The sequence below is a fragment of the Antechinus flavipes genome, chromosome 2, assembly GCF_016432865.1.
Source record: "Antechinus flavipes isolate AdamAnt ecotype Samford, QLD, Australia chromosome 2, AdamAnt_v2, whole genome shotgun sequence".
Lineage (NCBI taxonomy): Eukaryota > Metazoa > Chordata > Mammalia > Dasyuromorphia > Dasyuridae > Antechinus > Antechinus flavipes.
This window is the reverse complement of record NC_067399.1, coordinates 528,805,748-528,826,219: the sequence shown is the minus strand read 5'-3', so window position 1 is coordinate 528,826,219 and position 20,472 is coordinate 528,805,748. Positions and strand designations below refer to the sequence as shown.

General features: G+C 30.8%; 1 protein-coding gene across 6 annotated transcripts in view; it reads left to right on the top strand.

Moving 5' to 3' along the window:
* The window catches only part of ZNF280D (zinc finger protein 280D), a 94,526-nt gene that overhangs the window by 25,894 nt on the left and 48,160 nt on the right, over positions 1–20,472 (top strand). For 5 of the 6 annotated variants that reach the window (XR_007951024.1, XM_051980711.1, XM_051980710.1 and 2 more), the window contains 7 exons: positions 1,893–1,958; positions 2,082–2,215; positions 4,083–4,200; positions 13,332–13,490; positions 13,876–13,976; positions 14,997–15,223; positions 19,980–20,137. Coding sequence is in view for 5 of the 6 variants with exons in the window: in XM_051980711.1 (XP_051836671.1) it covers positions 1,893–1,958; positions 2,082–2,215; positions 4,083–4,200; positions 13,332–13,490; positions 13,876–13,976; positions 14,997–15,223; positions 19,980–20,137 (963 nt within the window). In the remaining variant the exon portion in view is untranslated. The remainder of the gene's footprint in view (positions 1–1,892; positions 1,959–2,081; positions 2,216–4,082; positions 4,201–13,331; positions 13,491–13,875; positions 13,977–14,996; positions 15,224–19,979; positions 20,138–20,472) is intronic. The other variant, XM_051980712.1, reaches the window with a different exon arrangement.

Sequence of the window (20,472 nt, the reverse complement as noted above, 5' to 3'; positions counted from 1 at the left end):
CATTAGATTTGGAAACAGAAATCCTAGTTCAAAGCAACCCTGGACACATAAAAGCTTTGTGACTCTGGGCAAGTCATTTAACCTCAGATACAATATCTGCAGTTATTAAAAGAGGGATAAATAGTAATAATTATACCATAGAATAGTTGAGGAATTTAAGTTGGTGAGCCTTATAAATGAGTTTCATTTCTGTAATATTTAAGTTATATGCACTATGTACTAACATTTCTTGACTATGAGATACAATATAGTATATAATATGTGTGTTATAGATGAATTTTATAAATCACAGTTACTTATTCTAATTTTTAGGGTCTATAATTGAAATTTAAACCCCCCCCCAAAAAAAATCCCAAAATATTTTGTTCATTACCCTAGAAGTTTAAAACTGATAATGAAAACTTCCGTAGGATCCTGAAACCATATACCCTAGGGATCTAATTTTTAAAACTATTATTATGGCTTTAGTGTGTGAGGAAATCTTTTTTCCATAGTAAATAAATAAGTACTATTTTGAGGTATTGACCTATGTAGGCAGACCCTAAATTTAGCAATTGTAGGTTTTCAATCTAGATTATCTATGTCATCTTCTCTGTAACTTGTTGAAATTTATTTTTCTTCTGTTTTTTTCAACTCTCTAACAGCCTTTATATCTGTCCCTCTTCCTTGTTCCAACAAGGAAGCTCATTCAGCTCAATATAGGGCAAGGTCTGAGGTTGTAGGAATGGTGATAGCAAGGGAAGAGAGAAATAAAGCTATTTCTCCCTTCTGTTCCTACTACTTCTTAGCCTTTGATCTATCTCTTTACCTTTGCCTTTTACCCAAGAGTGAGTTTGACTACTGGGATGAAATGCTTACATGATCCAAGTTTAATTTTACTTTGAAATGGGAACAAATTTTATTGCTATTTATTGATTCCATTAATAACTCTTCTTAGAAGGTCTAAGTGAAAGGAGGGGAACATTTTTCATTTCTCTTTCCCATTATTCATCATAGCATAATCTTTTACATAATATTCAAAGGGACTGACTGATATTTTCAGGGATCAGAGTATAGAAAGGAAATTGTAAAACTCTGATATAATGGAAACAACAGTTTGAAGTGGAAAGGGAAAAATTTTTTTCTATATTTCAGAAAAAAATAAAGGGATTAAATATCTTCAGGATATTTTGTTTTTATATTTCCTTGTTTCTTAGACGTCCCATTTTTATCCATTATAACAGTTGGGAGTGATTTATTCTTTTTTTTTTTTTTTTTTTCATTCATTTATTTTTTAGGTTAAAAATTTTTTAAAATAATAGTCTTTTATTTTCAAAATACATGCAAAGATAGTTTTCAACATTGATCCCTGCAAAACCTTGTGGTCCCACTAGACAGCAAGTAACCTAAAACATGTGCAATTCTTCTAAATATATTTCCACATTTATCATGCACAAAAAGTCAGATTCATAATTGGAACCTTGAATGTATTTAGAATCTCAGTACAATTTTGTCTCAGTGATTAAGTTCTAAAGTTCAGTATTATACTTAAGGTTCATTATAAGTTAAATAAATTTCTTCCCAGTTGATCTGAAAATCTAGTCACTGATTAATTCTCATTTTAGAAGAAAACTAGCTTACAAATAGAATGTCACTTAGGAAGTTTTATAAAGTTGAGACTTAAAAGTGTTTAAGATTGGTGTAAGAAGATGTTTAAGCTAGAATTGTCAGATTTCTTATACACTGAATTGTGAAGTTAATAAATGTTTAAAAATTTATAAGCCTTTTATCATTATCAGATACGAGATCTTCATGCTTTTGAATATCTTTTAAAATTTGTCAACTTAGTTCTAAGAACAAGTGTTTTCCCAAACCAGGGAACTATTAAACATTGGCTGTTGTAATCTTAATAGATATTTTGAATAGAGTCAACCCCAGCTCATCATCAAGAGGAATACAGAATGGTGCCACCAATAGAGGTAATTTGTGTGTGTGTGTGTGTGTGTGTGTGTGTGTGTGCGCGCGCTATCATAATTTTCACACAAAACATAAGACTAGTATTTGTTTTATGAAAATGTTTAACAATATTATAAATCATATAGGTGCTGTTAGTTCATTCAAGCCAACCAGTCAACACTACATGACTCCAACATCAAATACTGTGGCAGCTTCACCAGTTTTTCAGTCTATATCAAGATCTACAGCTAGTTCTGTTGCTCAGCCGCTGTCTAAATCTGTAAGTGTTTCTGGAAGTTCACTCATGTCAGACACCTCTTGTTTATAATCACAACTTTTTTCAGTAAATAAGTAGTATCTTCTCTATGACAGTCAGTTCACTAATCATCAGTGGCTATCATAATTGCCAAAGCTATATTAAATAAGGTAGAGTGCCTAAAATAGTAATGCTATTGAATACTTAGGTCCTAATTTTACTTAGCTATAATACCTATAAATAATCATAATCACAGGCAAAATATTTCATAAACAAGCCTTTGTTAGTGTTCGGTTGAACTGTTTCAATTCTTACACAGTAAAGGATTTATTTATAAATACTAATTGGGCATGACATTTTAAAAGTTCATCTTAAGTTTAGTACATAAACTTAACTCAAGTTATAGAATTTGAAAAATTTACAGCAAGCTTTTGTACATCATTTTTTTGAGAAAAAAAATCAATATATTCAGATTCTAAATTATTATGCTAAAAAGAAATACCAGTTTTAAAATGAAGAGTAAGTTCATTAATGCTATTTGGGTTTTTTTTTTTTTAAGGTTTTTTTTTCCTTTTGGAACATGTATTTCAAGTTTACTAACAGAAACTAAACATTCATTTTTAGTAATACTAAAGTTAATATTTCTTGTCTTTTTGATGCCTTATTTTTTTAAAAGTCAGTTATGTTATTTTCTTGTCATTTGGTTTAAACTTAATTCTCTAAAAAGTGGATGGTTTTTCAACAGTTTGAAGCTAAACAAAAATCTGCTATTACGATAATTCTCATAGTTTTATGCAGTCTTTTAATGTTTTAAAAGTGCTTCTTACACAACAATTTTATGATGATAGAGTACAAATATTATTCCTTACTGGTGTTGAAGAAACATAAGGTATAGATAAATTAAACCAAGACAGATATCTAAAAAGTGATGAAGTTGACAAAAGAACCTAGGTCTTCTTGCCCAATGTTCTGTCTACAACAGTAAACTAATTTTATAACTTACTCCAAATAGCAGTTGAGAAAAAAAATCCAAGTAATATTTAATAACATATGATCTTTTAACAAATGATTCAATTGCTTTTGTCAGATATAAATTACCTTCTTAGTAGTACCTGTTCTAACTGGAATAGGTTATAGGTATTATGAAGTGGATTGAGTATCCATGAAAGAATTAAATGAAATTCATGTTGATTTGGGGGAGTTTACATTAAAGAGCATTACATTTTCTAAAAGATATTGTGAGATTTATGGAAAGTTATCTCTGAAACAGAATCAAAATTGTTTTAAGTTAAATTATCTAATAACTGTTTCTTGGTTCAGTATAAAAAGTATACCATTGCCCACATGTGGTAAATATTCCCATTTTGGCCTGATAGGCTCTACAGAGGTGTGACTCATATAGGACTATTGAAAAATTAGCATTTTAGTTTTAGCTTGAATTCACTTGTGAAAGTAAACATTGTTACCTCCTTTGAGCTTTCTTTTGTTTGAGCAAAATTTTCAAAGTCTAATTTTTTTCTTAAGTGTTTATTTTTTGATATCAACTTTAAAGTAACTTTACAATTGTGCTCCTAAGTATATATGGATATTTCATATTATTTTGCATAATGCTCACTGATTCATTTAATCTAGATAAGGTAAGGTACTTCATACTGTGTAGATGTTAACCTTTATTTTATAGGAATGAGTCAAATTTGAATGATAGGATCATATAATTTAGAGTTTGTTTTCATTTTCAGCTGATTTTTCTTTAAACAGTAATTGCTTAATTTACATAATGTTAAATCTTATGTCACCCATCTGATATGTATAATTATGCTTACCTTTATAGATTATAAAAACAAAATGATTCAATGGAAGTAAATATTCTCCTTTTAAAATGTTTTATCAGGGTTACATAATGAACTCATCACAAGTTGTACCTAATAATTCTTCAGGGTTACTGTTTGACTTGAGACAAAACACAGGAATACCTCAGTACCAGGGAGCAGCAGCACGCTCTTTAACAGGTTTGTTTAAAGATTGGTTGCTTAAAACTACAGATAAATAGTTAAGATGGCTATGAATAGTGATTTGACTTCCAATTTTAATGATAGTATTATCAAGAAAAGTTTTCTGTTTTAATTTCTTTTTAAATTTATGCTTACATTTCTAGGCAAACAATATTAGAGTCATAAAATTAGTACTGAAAGGGAACTTAATAGGTTTCCTGTGCCTAATGCTAATTATTTTTTTAAACAAATAAGGCAGATAAAGTCTAGAGAATGTAAACCCTCTTATATAGCTAATTAGTGCAAGATTTGTGACTAGAATGAGAGAGTTGAACACAGTAACTGTGACTATAGTACGTATTATTGACTGGACTTTTAAAAAAAAGTCGGTATTAAAATGTTATTTCTTATCTAAAGTAATGTATTTCTGGTAAAATTGTGCTTAATTTCAGTGACTTAGATAAAAAGAAGTTTTAGTTTTTCTTCTCTATAAAGATGGTTTTTGTGAAAGCAATGACTTTCAAGCTAAAAATATGTAACTTGATATTATCAGTAAAGGTGAATGTGAATTCTTGTCAAAGCTCACTTCCAGAAACAATGTATAGGAATAACCTACTTTCTTTTGCTTCTTTCATTCAGAAGTGTGTGTGTGTGTGTGTGTGTGTGTGTGTGTGTGTGTATTATTTACTAGTTGGAATAGACTAATCAGATCTATGTGGAAGAAAATGGCATTGCAGAAAAAAGAAAAAAAAATTTTTTTTATAGCTGCTAAAATTGTTTCAGTTTATTTAGATCAAGGGCTTCAATTTTCTAAACATGTCTGTGATGTAAAAAAAGTCTCTGTATATGTAGTGGAAAAACTACTAAGAACTATTTGGACTTGAGTAAATATCAAGCCTATCATTATATCTACCTGTACAATCATCAAAAACTTAGAAATTCTTCCAGTTTTATTAATATGTAAGTAAACCTCACTGATTGATTTGCACAAGCTATGGTTTTAAACTATACTTTGGCCACATAATGTACATAGATAGCCTGGGTGCCATATTAACTCATTGTCTGTTAAGTAATATTTTCAAGGGATTTTCATAAAATTGTCATTTGTGGATGTCTTGGGACCATGACTTCGTTTGGTAATTTTAATTTACCAATGAAAGATTTTCCATTTGAAGGTAATTGCTACAAAATATTTGTGATTCTGTCATAAAATTTTAAAAATAAAATTATAAGAAACTTGTACATGAGGACATTGAATTATTTTTGTTGTTTGGTCAAAACCCATTTAAAATTTTGTGACCATAGATTCAAATATATCATATGTAACTTATGCACAAGTCAGACCATGTCCTTCTGCATTCACCTGCTCAAAATATTCAATGTTTTCTTTATAAAATATTATATATTTCTTAGCCTAGCATTTAATTTTCTTCTTTTTTCTTTATTAAGAGTTTTTTGTTTTTTCAAATACAATGCAAAGATAGTTTTCAACATTCACTTTGGCAAAAGCTTGTGTTTTTACTTTTTCTCCTTCCCTCTCTTCCCTGACAACCCCTGTTATGGATGACAGGCAATCCAGTATACGTTCATATTTCCATATTCATCACTAGCATTTAATTTTCTAACTTTATTTCACATTATTCTTCTTCACATATCTTCTAAGCAAACTGGACTACAATCATTTATTATTTCATGCACACATTGCTTTATGAATCATGTTGGGAGAGAAAAATCAGAGCAAAAGGTAAAAACCATGGAAGAAATAAAAAAACAGAAAAAAGAAGTGAACATAACATGTGTTGATTTACACTCAGTCTCCTTAGTTCATTTTTTCTGGATGCAGATGGCATTTTCTGTCCAAAGTCTATTGGGATTGCCTTGGATCACTGAACCATTGAGAAAAACCAAGTCTTTCATAGTTGATCATCGCACATTTTGGCTGTAATTATGTACAAAGTATTCCTGGTTCTGCTTGTTTTGCTCAGCATCAGTTCTAAATCTTTCCAGGCATTTCTATAATAAGCTTGTTCATTTTTTAAAGTAGAACAATAATATTCCATTACTTTCACGTTCTACAACTTGTTCAGCCATTCACCAATCGATGTTCATCTACTCAGTTTCCAATTCTTTGCTCCCACAGAAAGAGCTGCTACAAACATTTCTGCACATATGGGTCCTTTTCCTTCCTTTACACTGTGAGGTGACAGGGTACAATTTTTTTCTTCTAATGAAGGTTTTAAACTCAAAGTGCTTGCTAGAATGTATCAACTTCATTATTAGGATATTTTATTGTGTTTAAATTTACTTTTCTTATAACACCTCAGGAAATTGAAACAGAAATGGTATCACAAAGTTTTTCCAATTTGGTCATGGAAGATTTATTATCTTCTTTCAGTGGATCAGAACATTAGTCTGATAACTTTAAGTTTTTCTAATTTTCTCTTCTAAGGATAAGCATATATAGAAATATTTTCTATACTTTTTTTCTCCTTAACACTTGTCTATTCTTCCAAACCATGCTATATTTGGATACTAGACCAAAAGAACTTCTTTCATTGAGTTATCTCCTTGCTCAGACTTTCTTAAATGAAGATTTACATAGGCAGAAGAGAGGCAACAGAGATGAGAAGATGGACATGAACATTACCCTTTAGAATAATGAGGTCTTAAATTCAAAGATAAATCTGAAATAGACTTCAGACCATGTTTTTCAATTCCTGATTCTTTAGAGGAGGAAATAGAAGTCTAACTAGATAGTAATAGAGTCAGATCTAGAACCAATTCACCATACTAACAGCACCTCTTAAAGGTGACCTTCATACTCTTATAGTTACTATAGAACTTCTTTTCTAAAAAGTTAAAATGTTTTAAATCTACTTTAATACTTAATGCATCTAAAAAGTGGGACACATAATTTAGTCAGTAGGGTACAGTGATGATGCTCCGAGTGAAACAATAGATGATTAAAATCCTAAGAGCTAGAAGCCATCTTGGAGGGTATTCCATTTACTCCATATAATGAATCCTTTTTCTGATATTCAGCTTCAGTTTGAAGCCCTTAGGGATTGGGAATGTAATTACTTCTTCATACTTTAAAAAAGATAGGTGCTGCTCTTAGAGGTAGGAATAGGGATAATTGCAAGAAATGGCAGCAGATAAATAAGCTCAAACACAAGAACCTGAAAAATGTCTCCATTATTTGTGGGGACGGAAAAGGGAGAGAGGCCTTTTGTCATAGCTTCTTTGGGATCTTATTCTTTGTAACTTTGCAACAAGATTTTTTTTTTAATCAACATTGTTGCAGTCATGTATGTTTTCTTGGCTATAGTTGTCTTTGTATCATTTCATTTAAGTCTTTCCATGTTTTGCTATATATGTGATTGAATATAATACACTTTCTTATACCACATTAATAGCCTATGGCATTGATATATCACAATTATTTTTTTAGCTCAAATCAATAGACTTTGTAATTCTTTGTTCCCATTAAAAAAAAGTTTGGTTGTAAATATTTTGATATATATGGAGACTGTTATCAATGAATCAATTCTGGAAGACGTGCTACTAATTTTATATCTTTAAAGATTTTAAAAATTAGTCACTATTAGGCAAAAATAGTCTCACTATGAGAAGTTAAAGAAATACTAAAGTACAGTCCAAGTATATTAACTAAAGAAATGTGCATTAGGGAAATAGTATTTTCAGCTACAAAAGGATTATGTTGAATAAAATGGGCATTTCACTTTGGAATGGAGGTTTCAGTTCTAAATGTCTTCACTTAGAGCTCTTTCTAAACAGATTTTCTACATATCTGAGCTTCTAAATTCTCTGACTTTTTTTTTTTTTGCTTCAAGACTTCATTAGAGAGCTTAATAACAATAAAAATTAAAGCGTATTTGGCCGCTGTTAGTAAACAAACTATACTTATCTTTATCTCTAAGTGTGGATGTGCAGATGAAGAAAAGCTAAATAGGAACCAAGAACAAAAGAATAAAATGAGGAATGGGACTTGTTACTTAAAAAATGAATTAAATACATTCAAAATCTCTCTGAATTTTTTTTTTATTCAGATAGAAATGATGATCATTATAATTGACATTATAGTGTCTTGTGGTTTACAAAGAACTTAGTTGACAACAACCTTTCAGGATAGTTATTTTTTATCTCTAATTTTGAACATAAAGATGTTTGGGATTAGAGAGTATAACTTGTCCTGGGTTATGTAGCTAGTAAGTATCAAAGTCATGAATCAAATTCAGGAATTCTGACTAGGTTTCAATCATACTTCTGTAATTTTGTGTAATTTTAAAATTCAATTAATTTGAAACACTTTGCAACATGCACTTAGATTTTTTTTTTTTTTGGTGGTTGCTGTTCATTTGCATTGTTGTCATATATATTTTCTTGGCTCTGCTTGCTTCATTGTATCAGTTTGTATATTGTTATTGTGATTTATCATATCAGTGTGAATAAAAGAAGGGAAATTTACTAGGATTTCAAGTATACTTTATTTTGAAGCAACAAATCTTAACTCTGAATTGGTGTTCATATTCAGATAATATGCCTTAATCATCTTGCTTGGGCTCCGTGTTCAGGGTAGACTAAGGGGAATAGAAAAAAAGGAGTAGTTTCTGTTCATTTATTCCTTAAATTTTTTTTTCAATTAGGAACCAGCATTTTTTTTTCCTTTTCTCCCCCTTTTAAAAGAAAATAAAACTTTGTAACAAATATATGTAATTGATCCCACATTCCCACATTATCCATATCCAAAAGTTTTTTTTTTTTTTTCCTCTCATTCTGCATCTTGAGTCCATTAAGGAGATAAGTATTGGATCATAATTAGTCCTTTTACTTCACTTTTGGTATCTCTCAACAGAGCTCTTAAGTCTTTCAAAGCTGTTTGCTTTTACATTGTTTCTATATAAATTGTTCTATTTCTGTTCACTTGCTTGTATTAGTTCATGCTCGTCTTTACAGGTTGAATTTTTACCTAAAGAAATCCTACTACTTTTTATCATTTTTCAGTTTAACAGAGTAGAATAAGTTGAGCTAAATTTTAAAGAGTAAATAAGTTTAGTTCACAGTAACTGTTATAACTAGATATTTGAAGCACCTGGATAGTTAGAGAAATCGCCCAGTCAGGCCAAGAATGGGAAATACATTAAAAGGTCTTAAGCTGCTTAAGTATTGTCCTCATTAAATCATCAACTGTTTTCTAATTATCTCTACTAAATTGTAAACTGGCTCTGCCATTTGTCTCCTCCTTTTTCTTCATATGGCTGCCTTTGTGTTTCTGACACTGACCAGCTCACTATCCCAGTTGTCTCCCAATTCATCTCCCTACTTCTAGGATACCTTCTTCCAATACTTCCTTAATGGTGGTCAAAGCAATCTTCCTTTTGCTGATTATGTTGCTTTCCTATTCAAGAAACTTGGAAGGTTTCTTATTGCCTCCAAGATACATTACATGTTCCTTCCTTTGCTTGGTATTTAAAACCTTCCTAAGTCTTGTTCTAGCCATTTTTTTTCCCCAGGTATTTCACATTACCTACTTTTATAAACTAGTAAAACTGTGTATCTTGCTATTTTCCAAATTTGACAATCTTTCTTCTATCTCACTACTTTTGCATGGGCTCTCTCACATGCTTGAAATACTCACTTCTGCCTTTCAGAATCTTTAGCTTTCTTCAAGATTCCTATCAGATGTTACTTTCTTTAGGGAGTTTTATTTATTTTTTATAAGTAGCACTCTTTTCCTCTTCAAATTGTATTCATTCATATGTTATATCCATTAAATCTAAATTCTTTGAGGTAAGCACTGTTATTCCTTCTTAATATTATATTTAATCACAGTGTCTAGCATATAGCAGACACTCAATATGTTTGAATTGTGCTTTTTTCCCTTTAAACCAACTTTAGTACATTGGATAGAGATTTAATAAATATTTTTTGAATAAAATGATTCCTGTAGTTGAAAAAGAAAACTTAGAAGGATTAAAAAATCAGGCTATAGTCTACATCAAGATTTTGATATGATTGTGTATCTCCCAACTCCAACAACATGGAAATTTTCTATTTCTGCCTAGGCAGAATGGTTTTTGAAGGGTGTTTAGTATAGCCAAAATAATAGTTTCTTATTTAAAAAGATGATCAAAGGGGTAATTAAGACTTTCAACTCTTTTAAGTTGCTCAAATAGTAGACTTTTTTTTTTTATTATTATTAAAGCAAAAGACTTGGGCCAACTAAAAGAAAGTAGCTAAAGTTAGTGAGACAGAAGGTAGTAGCTGGAAGCCTTGCCAAAATGGTTTTACCTAAAGTAAGCTATATCCCTCTTGGAGGAAACAGATCTTAAGCTAGAAGCTATATCTAACTCAAAGGGAATGGTAGTCAGGCAATATTTCTATGTACTATAGTTTTTTTCATCACAAAAATTACAACAGCTAAGTAGTTGCCAAGAGGCAAATTAAGTTGAATATAAGAAAACAATTTCCTGGTAATTGGGACTTTTAAAAGAATTGGCTGCTTCAGGAGCTAGAGAGTTAGTATTCATTGGCGGGGGGGGGCGGCGGAGGGGAGTCTTCAAGCAAAAGATGGATGACCTATTGTCAGGTATGATGTAGAAAGGATTTTACTTCAAGTAGAAGTTGAACTGACTGTTCTCTGAAATAATAAGGAATATTACATAGTAAGTATGAAGATACTTAAATGTTTTGTAATATGAGCAGTCTGGCACCCAGAGCTTATGACAGGGTTTTATGATGCAGAGAAAGCAATCAGTGTACTCCTAGGATCATTTAGATAGTACCAAATCTGGACTATTCTGCCAAGGAAGCTATGACATAGATAATTAAGAATTTCTATTTTTGATGCTTTAGGTCATTCATTGACTAAAAAGATAAAATAGTGGCTTGAAACAGTTTTCCTCTCTAAGTTATTAAATTGTTTTAGGGATGTCTTTCACTGTTTTTGTTATAGCTGCATTTTAATTTTTGAGATTCTTTTTATTCATTAATTGAGCACCTACTACATGCAAAGTTCTATGTTCTTGGACTTATAGAAGATAGACAGAAATAGTACCTGCATTGAGGGAAGTTATAATCTGCTGAGATAAATTGTAAATTGATAATTATGCTACTATTGTTGAATAAGTTGTATATATGATAATTGTTTTAGGACTAAAGAGGAAATAATTTTTTCCTGAGTTGACCAGAAAAGAAATAAGGAAGAGATTGAATTTGAATATCCCCTAAAAGTTGGATAGAATTTTAATAAGTAGTGATAGTGGTGTGGGGATTAGTATATATAAAGGTAAATGAATAGTACATTTAAAGGTAGGGAAACAGAAAGGCTTAAGGGACTAAATTAAATTAATAGTAAATTTCATATATGTTCCTTTGGAGGTTTTTTTTAGTGCTTTTAAAATTTCTGTATTAAAACAGGAGATTCTACTCAGTCTATCCAACCTGTCCAGCCAATTGCACAAATACATCCAGTTGCTGCAACTACAAGAACAGCACCCACTTTTGTCTATAAGTTTTTTGATCAAGTAACTTCAGTTCAGAAGAACGTTAATATAGTGATTGTACAAAAGCCACCGATTAAAAATGCACAATTATCTCTGCTTTCAAATCATGTGCATATATCAGTTCCAGTATCAGTCTTCGTGTTTTTTAAAGAAGGAAAAAAGAAAAAAAATCATCAATTGACAAAAACAGATTTGACTAAAGAGCCAAGCAGCATAATGATGTTATTTTTCCTGCTACAATTGCACATGTAACCTGTATGGAAATGCTGACAGGCAAATCTACTATTTTAATTTTATTCAAGAAAGCTAAAGTATTGAAAAAATATTGGTGATTTAATTCCTGTTTGAATTATTAGAATGCATAAGGATGTGCAACTAAGATATTTAAATGGGCAGCAAGTGAGTTAATTTTTATATTAAGTATATTATGCAATTTCATGTTAATTTGTTACAAAATGCTCAAAGGAGTATATAAAACAATTGTAATTACTTAGTATAGGAGAATAGTATTTATTTTCATAGACTGCTGTAGAGTAATAATGAATTTTCCAAGGTCATACACACGCCATTACAGTTCTGTGATTAATGCCTAGGTATCCCCAACTCATTTAATTTTATGACTTTTATAGATACCTGAAGCTAATTTTAAAAACTTAAATGAAAACCATTTTCATGTATTTGTGTGGTATCTCATATACCTTCCAATTGAGGGCAGTACATTTTATTGGAAAGAACACTGAATTGGGAGCAAGGAAATTGTTTGTTAACCACGTTCTGCTTTCTAAACTTCCTGTCTGCCTTTGGACAAGGCATTTAATTTCTTATGCCTTGATTTCTTCTTCTATAAAAATTGAGGGAGTTGGCTAGCTCAAGGTTCCTTTTAGCTTGGAAAACTCATTTTAAATAGATAACTTTCAAGACCCCTTCCAGAAAACACTGGTTTTGTAATGTTTTCTATAGTACTTGAGTAGTTTTTTGTTTGTGCAAAGAAATAAATTTAAAAATTTTTAATAAGGACTAGAATGTACTTTGGAATGTTGCTTCTGCCTCATATGCTGAAATTGCCTTATTATATGGCTTTTTTAGGTTTATGAAGGTGTTAGCTTTAACACATTTTAAAGGCCTTGTTAAATTTTAAGAACAAATTAAAGTGTTTTAAATTCAAAGCACTTAGCTTACTGAGTTTTGCACATGCATTGGTGAAAACTTGGTCCCTGAGCATAGTATATTTTTTCCAGAGCTTTTGCCTATTCTAACTATTTTGCAAATAATGTGCTCAGACTTGCTCTTATCCCCAGGTAAGAATTTTCTTGTGGAAATAGCATCATTTTGTGCATTATTAGAGTGAATATTTTAAAAGAGCCATTCTGTTTTCTCCTAGACTTGCATTTCATTGATTTTTTATATTCAAAATCAGTATTCAGATTTTTAAATTATCTAACTTTAATAGACTTTAATAACTTTAATTAGAAAAAAATTTAAATTATAAACATTCTAAAGAAATTTTTAGTAATGATTAATGTATGTGATTTGTGTTGTGTGTGTGTAAGTAGATCATACCAAGATTTTTCATGTATGTGTGTGTATTTGTGTGTATGTATTTTAACATTGGAATCATTGTAGGTCTGAATGAAAGTACCTTTGTAACGAAACGTCTCTCTACTTCTGAAGTAAACAGTGTAACTTCAAAGAAACCCAAGTCCAATGAAGATATTGCTGGAACCCATCCCTCATCTCCCTTCTCTTCAGTAAAGTCACCATCACAGAATACACCTTCAAAAGGTAAAGTGGAGTGAGCTTTGGGAGTGAGTTTTGATAAGTTATTAAGATAGAAAAAAAGTAGAATTTTTTAAAAAGTAAAAGCAGGGATCCTCAAACTACGGCCCACAGGCCAGATGCAGCAGCTGAGGATGTTTATCCCCCTCACTGAGGGCTATGAAGTTTCTTTATTTAAAAGTTCACAAAACAAAGTTTTTGTTTTTACTATAGTGTGGCCCTCCAACAATCAGGAACAGTGAACTGGCCCCCTATTTAAAAAGTTTGAGGCCCCCTGAGTAAAAGGATTGCTTAATTATGTATTTTAATTATATGAATATGTTTTTCATATTAGATTTTTGAAACATAAAAGTGATAAATTTGAAGACTAAATATATTTAATATATTTTAGGTACAATTACTTCTACTAAAAATGGACCACCTTTCCCAAGAGCTTGTCCAAAGTGTAATATCCATTTTAATCTATTGGATCCTTTAAAAAATCACATGAAGGTAAACTTTTTATGAGACTGTAATTTTGAAATGATCTTAAAATCTCTGTATTTTTGTTATGTATATTATTACATTGTATATGTTATATGTGATGAGAGCTGATTTTTCTATATCAAGTAAAAATAACTTAATTGAATATTCTGATCATTTGTGGTACATGATAAATATTTGTAATCATGATGATGAGGCATTTGATTCATCAAAGAAATGCAACATCAGTCTTCTAAATAATTTTATTATTGTATGTTACTATATTTTAATTTTCTAGAATGTTATGTTTATGGTAATGTTCTGTTACTAATCAGAATATCCAGTTACATTTATCTCATTCTGTGTTGGATAACAGCATTTGGTTGTTTTGTTGTTGTTGTTGCTGCTACTGCTGCTGCTGGTGCTGCAGCTTTCTTGGATCTGGGATTTTACTGAGGGAATGTTCATTCTGCTGTTGCAAATGCAGATTGAAATCCTTTGTCTTTTTGGACAATTCTTGTACATATTTTCGTATAAATCCTCTCTAGAGGACCTATCCAACTGAAAACTTTATTATTGTTTTAATACCTTAGGGATCTCATTACTACTATTGGCTTTCACTCTCTTTTGTCTTTATATATAAAACAGGCCCACCTGTTTTCCTGCATGTATTTTTTAGTGTTTTTATAGTACTTTAATGTCAAGTAATTATTGATACCATAATTTCCATATTGGTATTTAATATTTACATAGTTGAGAAAAATATGTTGTAATGACTGTGACTAAGTAAATATCGTTTTGATGTGGAAGCATTAGTAGAATGCTTATCTTAAAGAGTAGAAATGAAGTAAAGATTTATTTAAATACATGAAATATTTCTGAAATCTGATTTATGTAGTAGAATTTTAAAAGTGCAGGAATAATTGCCTTTATCTAAGAAGTTAATCACAAACGTGTTTTGTGTCATTGAATAAGGATAATTCTAATCTTAGTCTTAGGTGAATTATTATTTTCAAAAGTGATATTAAGACTTATGTATTTTTCTTTCAGTATTGTTGTCCAGAAAGGATAAATAACTTCTTTTGGGGATCTAATAAAGCAGAATTCTCAAGTGCTGCAAATAAAAATAAAATTGCTGATGCAGATAAAGGAAAACTGATCATGTTAGTTAATGACTTCTATTATGGGAAACATGAAGGAGATAACCTACAAGAACAGAAGACTCATACAACCTTTAAATGCTTCAGTTGCCTGAAAATACTTAAAAATAACATTAGGTATGTAAACATTTGTATAACTCTTAGAAAAATAGTAATACTGCATGACTATAAGACATTTTTAATTGAAGTCTCTTTTGCCAGCATTGTCTTGTGCCATTCTAGACAAGTGGGTTTAACACTTCCTACTAGGTAGTTAAAAAAGCAGAAACTCTTGCCCCAAAACCCTTTTGTTTTCATGTTCCTCCAGTTCAGGAACTTGACAGCTGAACCAATCTACTCTGCTCTTTTTCCTTGTCAGACACATCAAGAAAGGCAAAATTTATTTTAATTTTAAGAAAACACAATTCATTTTTCAACATTATCTGTAAATCACTTTATTCTAGTTACATTCATAAAACTTTTGTAACTGTCTTTGGAACTTATTTTCTTTATTTTCATATAGATTATGTCTTTGATTTCCCCACAATAGTATTTGTTCTTGGTTTTACTCTCAGAATTTTATTATGCTTTTGTCATCAAGAACAGTTTCTCTTTCTGTGAGAGATTTTTTCCAAGATATCACATTTAGTTCATACTTCTAACTAGTTCATTATAAATTTATTTGTAAAAAGAATAGGATGTTTTTTGTTTTGTTTTGTTTTGCTTCATATAGAACTTTAGCCAGGTCGCTTTGTTTTTTAGACTAAACTCCACTGAGGAGAAAATCATACTCTTTTTCAAATAGATGGGGAAACTTAAAGAGGTTTCTTAACTTAAAAGCCTTATTTCTTCATCTAGATGTGCATTGTCATATTAAAAATAATGATTTGTGATAATAGCTAGAAGAATGAGTTATTTAGATTGTTACTAGATAACAGTTATTTGATGTCCACTATTATCATTTTAAAAATTATTTTATATTCCCAGTGACCCCCAGCATGATGTCTTGTACAAAGTAGACATTTAATAAATGTTTGTTGTTTAAGTTGTAGTGTGAAAGCATAATTAGATAACTTTATCTGAATATTTTACCTATGTTCTTATTTTGGAAAATAGTTATAAATGGAACGTTGGAATAAAATTTTTATTAGTCATAAAAAGCAAAATGAAAAGTATGTATTTAGTACAACTTGGGTATGAAAGAAAGAAGGACCTGCTAAAGCCTTAATTGTCTAGTTAAACTTATTTTTATGTTATCATTCATAAGTTAAAATAGATAAAAATTAATTGGTAGAATATTTTTTTTAATCTAGAAAGAAAAGTAGGACATATGACTTTAAATTGATCAGACTGTGGGTTCTTAAAAAATAATATTTTATATTTCTGCCACACATTAGAGAGGCATCATTGCTTAGTGGCTAGAGTCAGGAAGACTTTGGTTCCAATATATATAGCCTCTTATATTTGCTGGCTTATGACCCTGTGGAAGTCACTTAAACTTGTAGTTTCCTTAAGCAGCTCTCTAGGAGTAGAAGTTGAAGAAGAGTTGCCTATCTGTGTTGAGAGGGAGGAGATCACTATGACAGTGAACATAAATTCTTGAATTCTACTTCATAATTTCCTAAAGTGCTTATATATCTAATAGCTCAATTTGTTTTCCTTTCTAATTCTTCAAAGTAGTCTGAGATTAATAAGGACTGGATCTGTCATTTCAGGGAACTATCAGGTGAGGAAAACTTCCTACCAAGGCAGGTTGGAAACACCTTTTCTGCAGGAGAAATTTTTGGAGAATTAAATATTGAATTTTGGGCCAGGATGTCTTAAGAGTCCAGTCTGGAACCTAGATTGATCTTCCTGTTTTCAAGACTGGCCCTAGCCACTATACCATACTGCCTTTGTAAAATGTAGTGCAAAAGTAAAATATTATTAGAACCTGTTACTCTTAATGCCCCTATTTTTCACATGAGGAAACTGAGGTTCCCAGAAGTAAGTGGCTTGCTCAATATTGTGTAGCTAAGGGATGTCAGAGCTAGTCCTTGAACATGGGGCTGGGGGAGAGAGGGAAAGAGAATGTATATGGTTTTTTTTCTTTTAAGTCAGAAAAGTAGCATGGTTGTAGACCAGATTAAGATAATAGTTAATATTTTGTCTGTGAAAATCCTTATGAATAAATGATTTTTTACATATTTATTAAGTACCTACATTATGCCATTCTTTGTGCTAGGCAGGATAAAAATATTCAAAGAAGGGAATATAATTCCTCCTCAAGGATCTTGCATTCTAACAATATAAGCAATCATGCCTTCAGAATATTTCAGTACTGAACTTCCATGTGGTACATTTAGTTTAGTTTGATCAATTGGACAATCTGAAATCTAAGAATATCGAAAACACAAAATTTTGCAAAACGTTATTGTATTGGCTCTTCTCTTATCTTTTCTTCATTCTCATTCTTATTTTAAGAAGAAAATGCATTTTATTGTTGGAAGGCCACTTTTCATTGGCAGATATATTTTTTGAAAACCATACACATAAAGTAAATTTGGAAAACATCTAAGTCCCAGATAAGCAGAGAATGTCAGTTTAATATTTTGGTGGGCTGATGTGAATTTCCTGAAAAAAATTTTTTTTCTGTAAAATGAAAGTATTTTTCAAAAATGATACAGAGAGTTTTTAATGTAAGTCTGAGGTAAATTATCCTTACTATTCCTCCTCCACAAAAGCAATAGATACATAAAGAAGAAAAAAAAAGCATAATATGTAATGTTCTACAACCATGGAGCCTCCTACCTCTGCAGAGGTGGTGAGGTGGCGGGAGGTGTAGCAGGCATTAAGTTCCTGGTTTGTGTCAGGAACTAATGAACCAAGTGTAGTAAATAAAGAACCTCTAACTTTGGCAAGGACCTCATCATATCCTAGCAGGACAGAAAATAATATGTGTACAAAAAAAATAAATTCAAACAAATCCAGAGTATTTAAATTTAACAAAGAAGGTATCTCTAATTTAAGGGGATCAAAAAAGCTTCACTGATTTAGTTAGTTGCATTTTGAAGGAAAAGTGGCATTTTTGGCTAAAGACAACTTTTATTTCATAAATCTCAAAAGTAAACACAGACCTTTTAATCTTAATGAAAAGTTAAAAGCCAGTTGGATTTGAAATTAAGCACCTGGGCTCAAGTTTTGACTCTACCACTTACACATTTATGATCTTGGACAAGTCTCATTTCTTCATTGGACCTCATTTTCCTCATTAATCAGATAAAGGAAATTGACTCCATTATCTCCAAGGCCCATCCAAATATAAATGGATGATCTTGTAAACTTTTTTTTTTAAACTTTTTTTTTTAAATTATTATTTAGTAAATTTCTCTTCTGTTTAGTACCTGTTTTATACCTTTCTCAATGGTTACTTTTATAAGTTGGCCCATTAAGGTTAAGTTTTATTGTTTGAAAGAATTGCACCATGAGGCCTCCTTTTTCTGTCCAAACATGACTTTAGTCTTAGGTTTTGTGCCCACCATTTAAGTGGCCACCAAAAACAGGGCTGTCTTATTCAGCTTTAATTAAGAAAGCTCAGATACCCATTCCCCTCCCTGGGAGAGCAGTGTTGCAGGAGCTTTGCTTTTTCCTGTCTCCTACTGGTAGGAGGAGTTAAATCCACTGATGTCAACTGTCATGACAGCTTGGAGACAGCCAATAGGTAAGAAATTATTTTATATGGATACGTTTTTCTTACATTAGTAAAATGAAGAATTGGTGATTTATTTACTAGCTAATTTCTCTAAATAAAATTATTACATGTCATACATATTTCGTTTAGAATAGCACTTACATTTGTAAAGAACTTTCAGTTTTAACTAGACAGTGTAAGCCTCAAATTTAATGAACACTATATTCTCAATCCTTCAAAAAGGGGCTATGCCATTGAGGTGCAAAAAAAGAGCAAAATGTTATTGCTTTCATTATTGTTTGTCACCCAGATATATTGTTATAGTTTCATTACAGCCCGTTTAGGGACTCAAAGGAATAATTGTTGATAGTTTATGTAATCCAAGAGTTGTTTTGATCGAATAGTCTTAATTTCAAATGTCCCCCATCTCCCTCCAAAAAACTTCAGTAAACTGTTTAGTCATTCCCATTTTTAATCTAGTTTTTGTTATGCAGTGCAAGGTCATGGTTATTTTTCCTAAGAAGTCTTTTAGAGGAACTGATTTAGCAAAATGTATAAAATTGAAAAATGGGCGATAGTTACAAGGGGCACAGTCTGGGAGTTAAAATTAAGAGTCTGTGCTAACATTAAACCATTGTCATTATATAGAACAAAAGTTTCTCATAATTATAGCCATTAAAATTACTATTATATGCACTTAGAAACAAAGACACAAGTAAAAATACTAGTACTTGGTCTTTTAAGTAGCTGATATGTATTGTATATTGTCAGGATCTTCAGACTGTTCTTATGACTTTAACTGCTAATGGTGGGTAGGGTTTCCTTCCTTTCAATATTTTCTTTTAAATTGTAAAGAGTATTTTATTTGTACTTTTCCCAGTTTCTTCAGTTTAATACATTAAAGATTTTTTTTCAAGTTTATCTTAAATATTGAGTAAAACTTGTAGGTAGTATTTTAAAAACTAAATTAGCCAAATAAAGAACAAATTGGTAGATTAAAAGTATTTTGATGGAGAAAAAGTTAACTGGTGCTTTTGAAAATGATTGAAACTATTAAGTAATGAGATATAAAATCAATATCACTAATTTTTTTAAAGCATACTGAGATTTAAATAAGAAAAGCACATGTTCAGGAAATAGTCTTATACAATAGTATATTAATTTGTAAGTAGTGTGTCTATTTTTTTAAACTATAATTTTGCACCTATTGACAATCACTTATAGGTTTATGAACCACATGAAACACCATTTGGAACTTGAGAAACAGAGCAGTGAAAGCTGGGAAAACCACACAACTTGTCAACATTGCTATCGTCAATTTCCCACACCTTTCCAGCTGCAATGTCACATTGAAAGTACACATACCCCTCATGAGTTTTCTAGTAAGTTACATTTTCATTTAAGCACTACATGTCATTTGGTTTGATATTCTGAAATGGGAGACAAAATGAAGCAATTATCATTTTAGAAAAATTAGAATATATAACAAAATTGGATATAAAGGCATAATTGACTTTTGGCAGCTTTTCCTTATGAATTACATATAAGAAAGGTAGTCCTATTTTAGTAAATTCCATGAAGTGGAAGTTCCCTTGCTAGAGCTAGCATGTGTGTCTGTGTTTATGTTTGTGTGTGAGCCTGAACAATTAGCATTGAGGCAAATAAATAAGAAAACCCAGGTTCCACAACTTAAAAATATTTTAGGTAAATTTAAAAA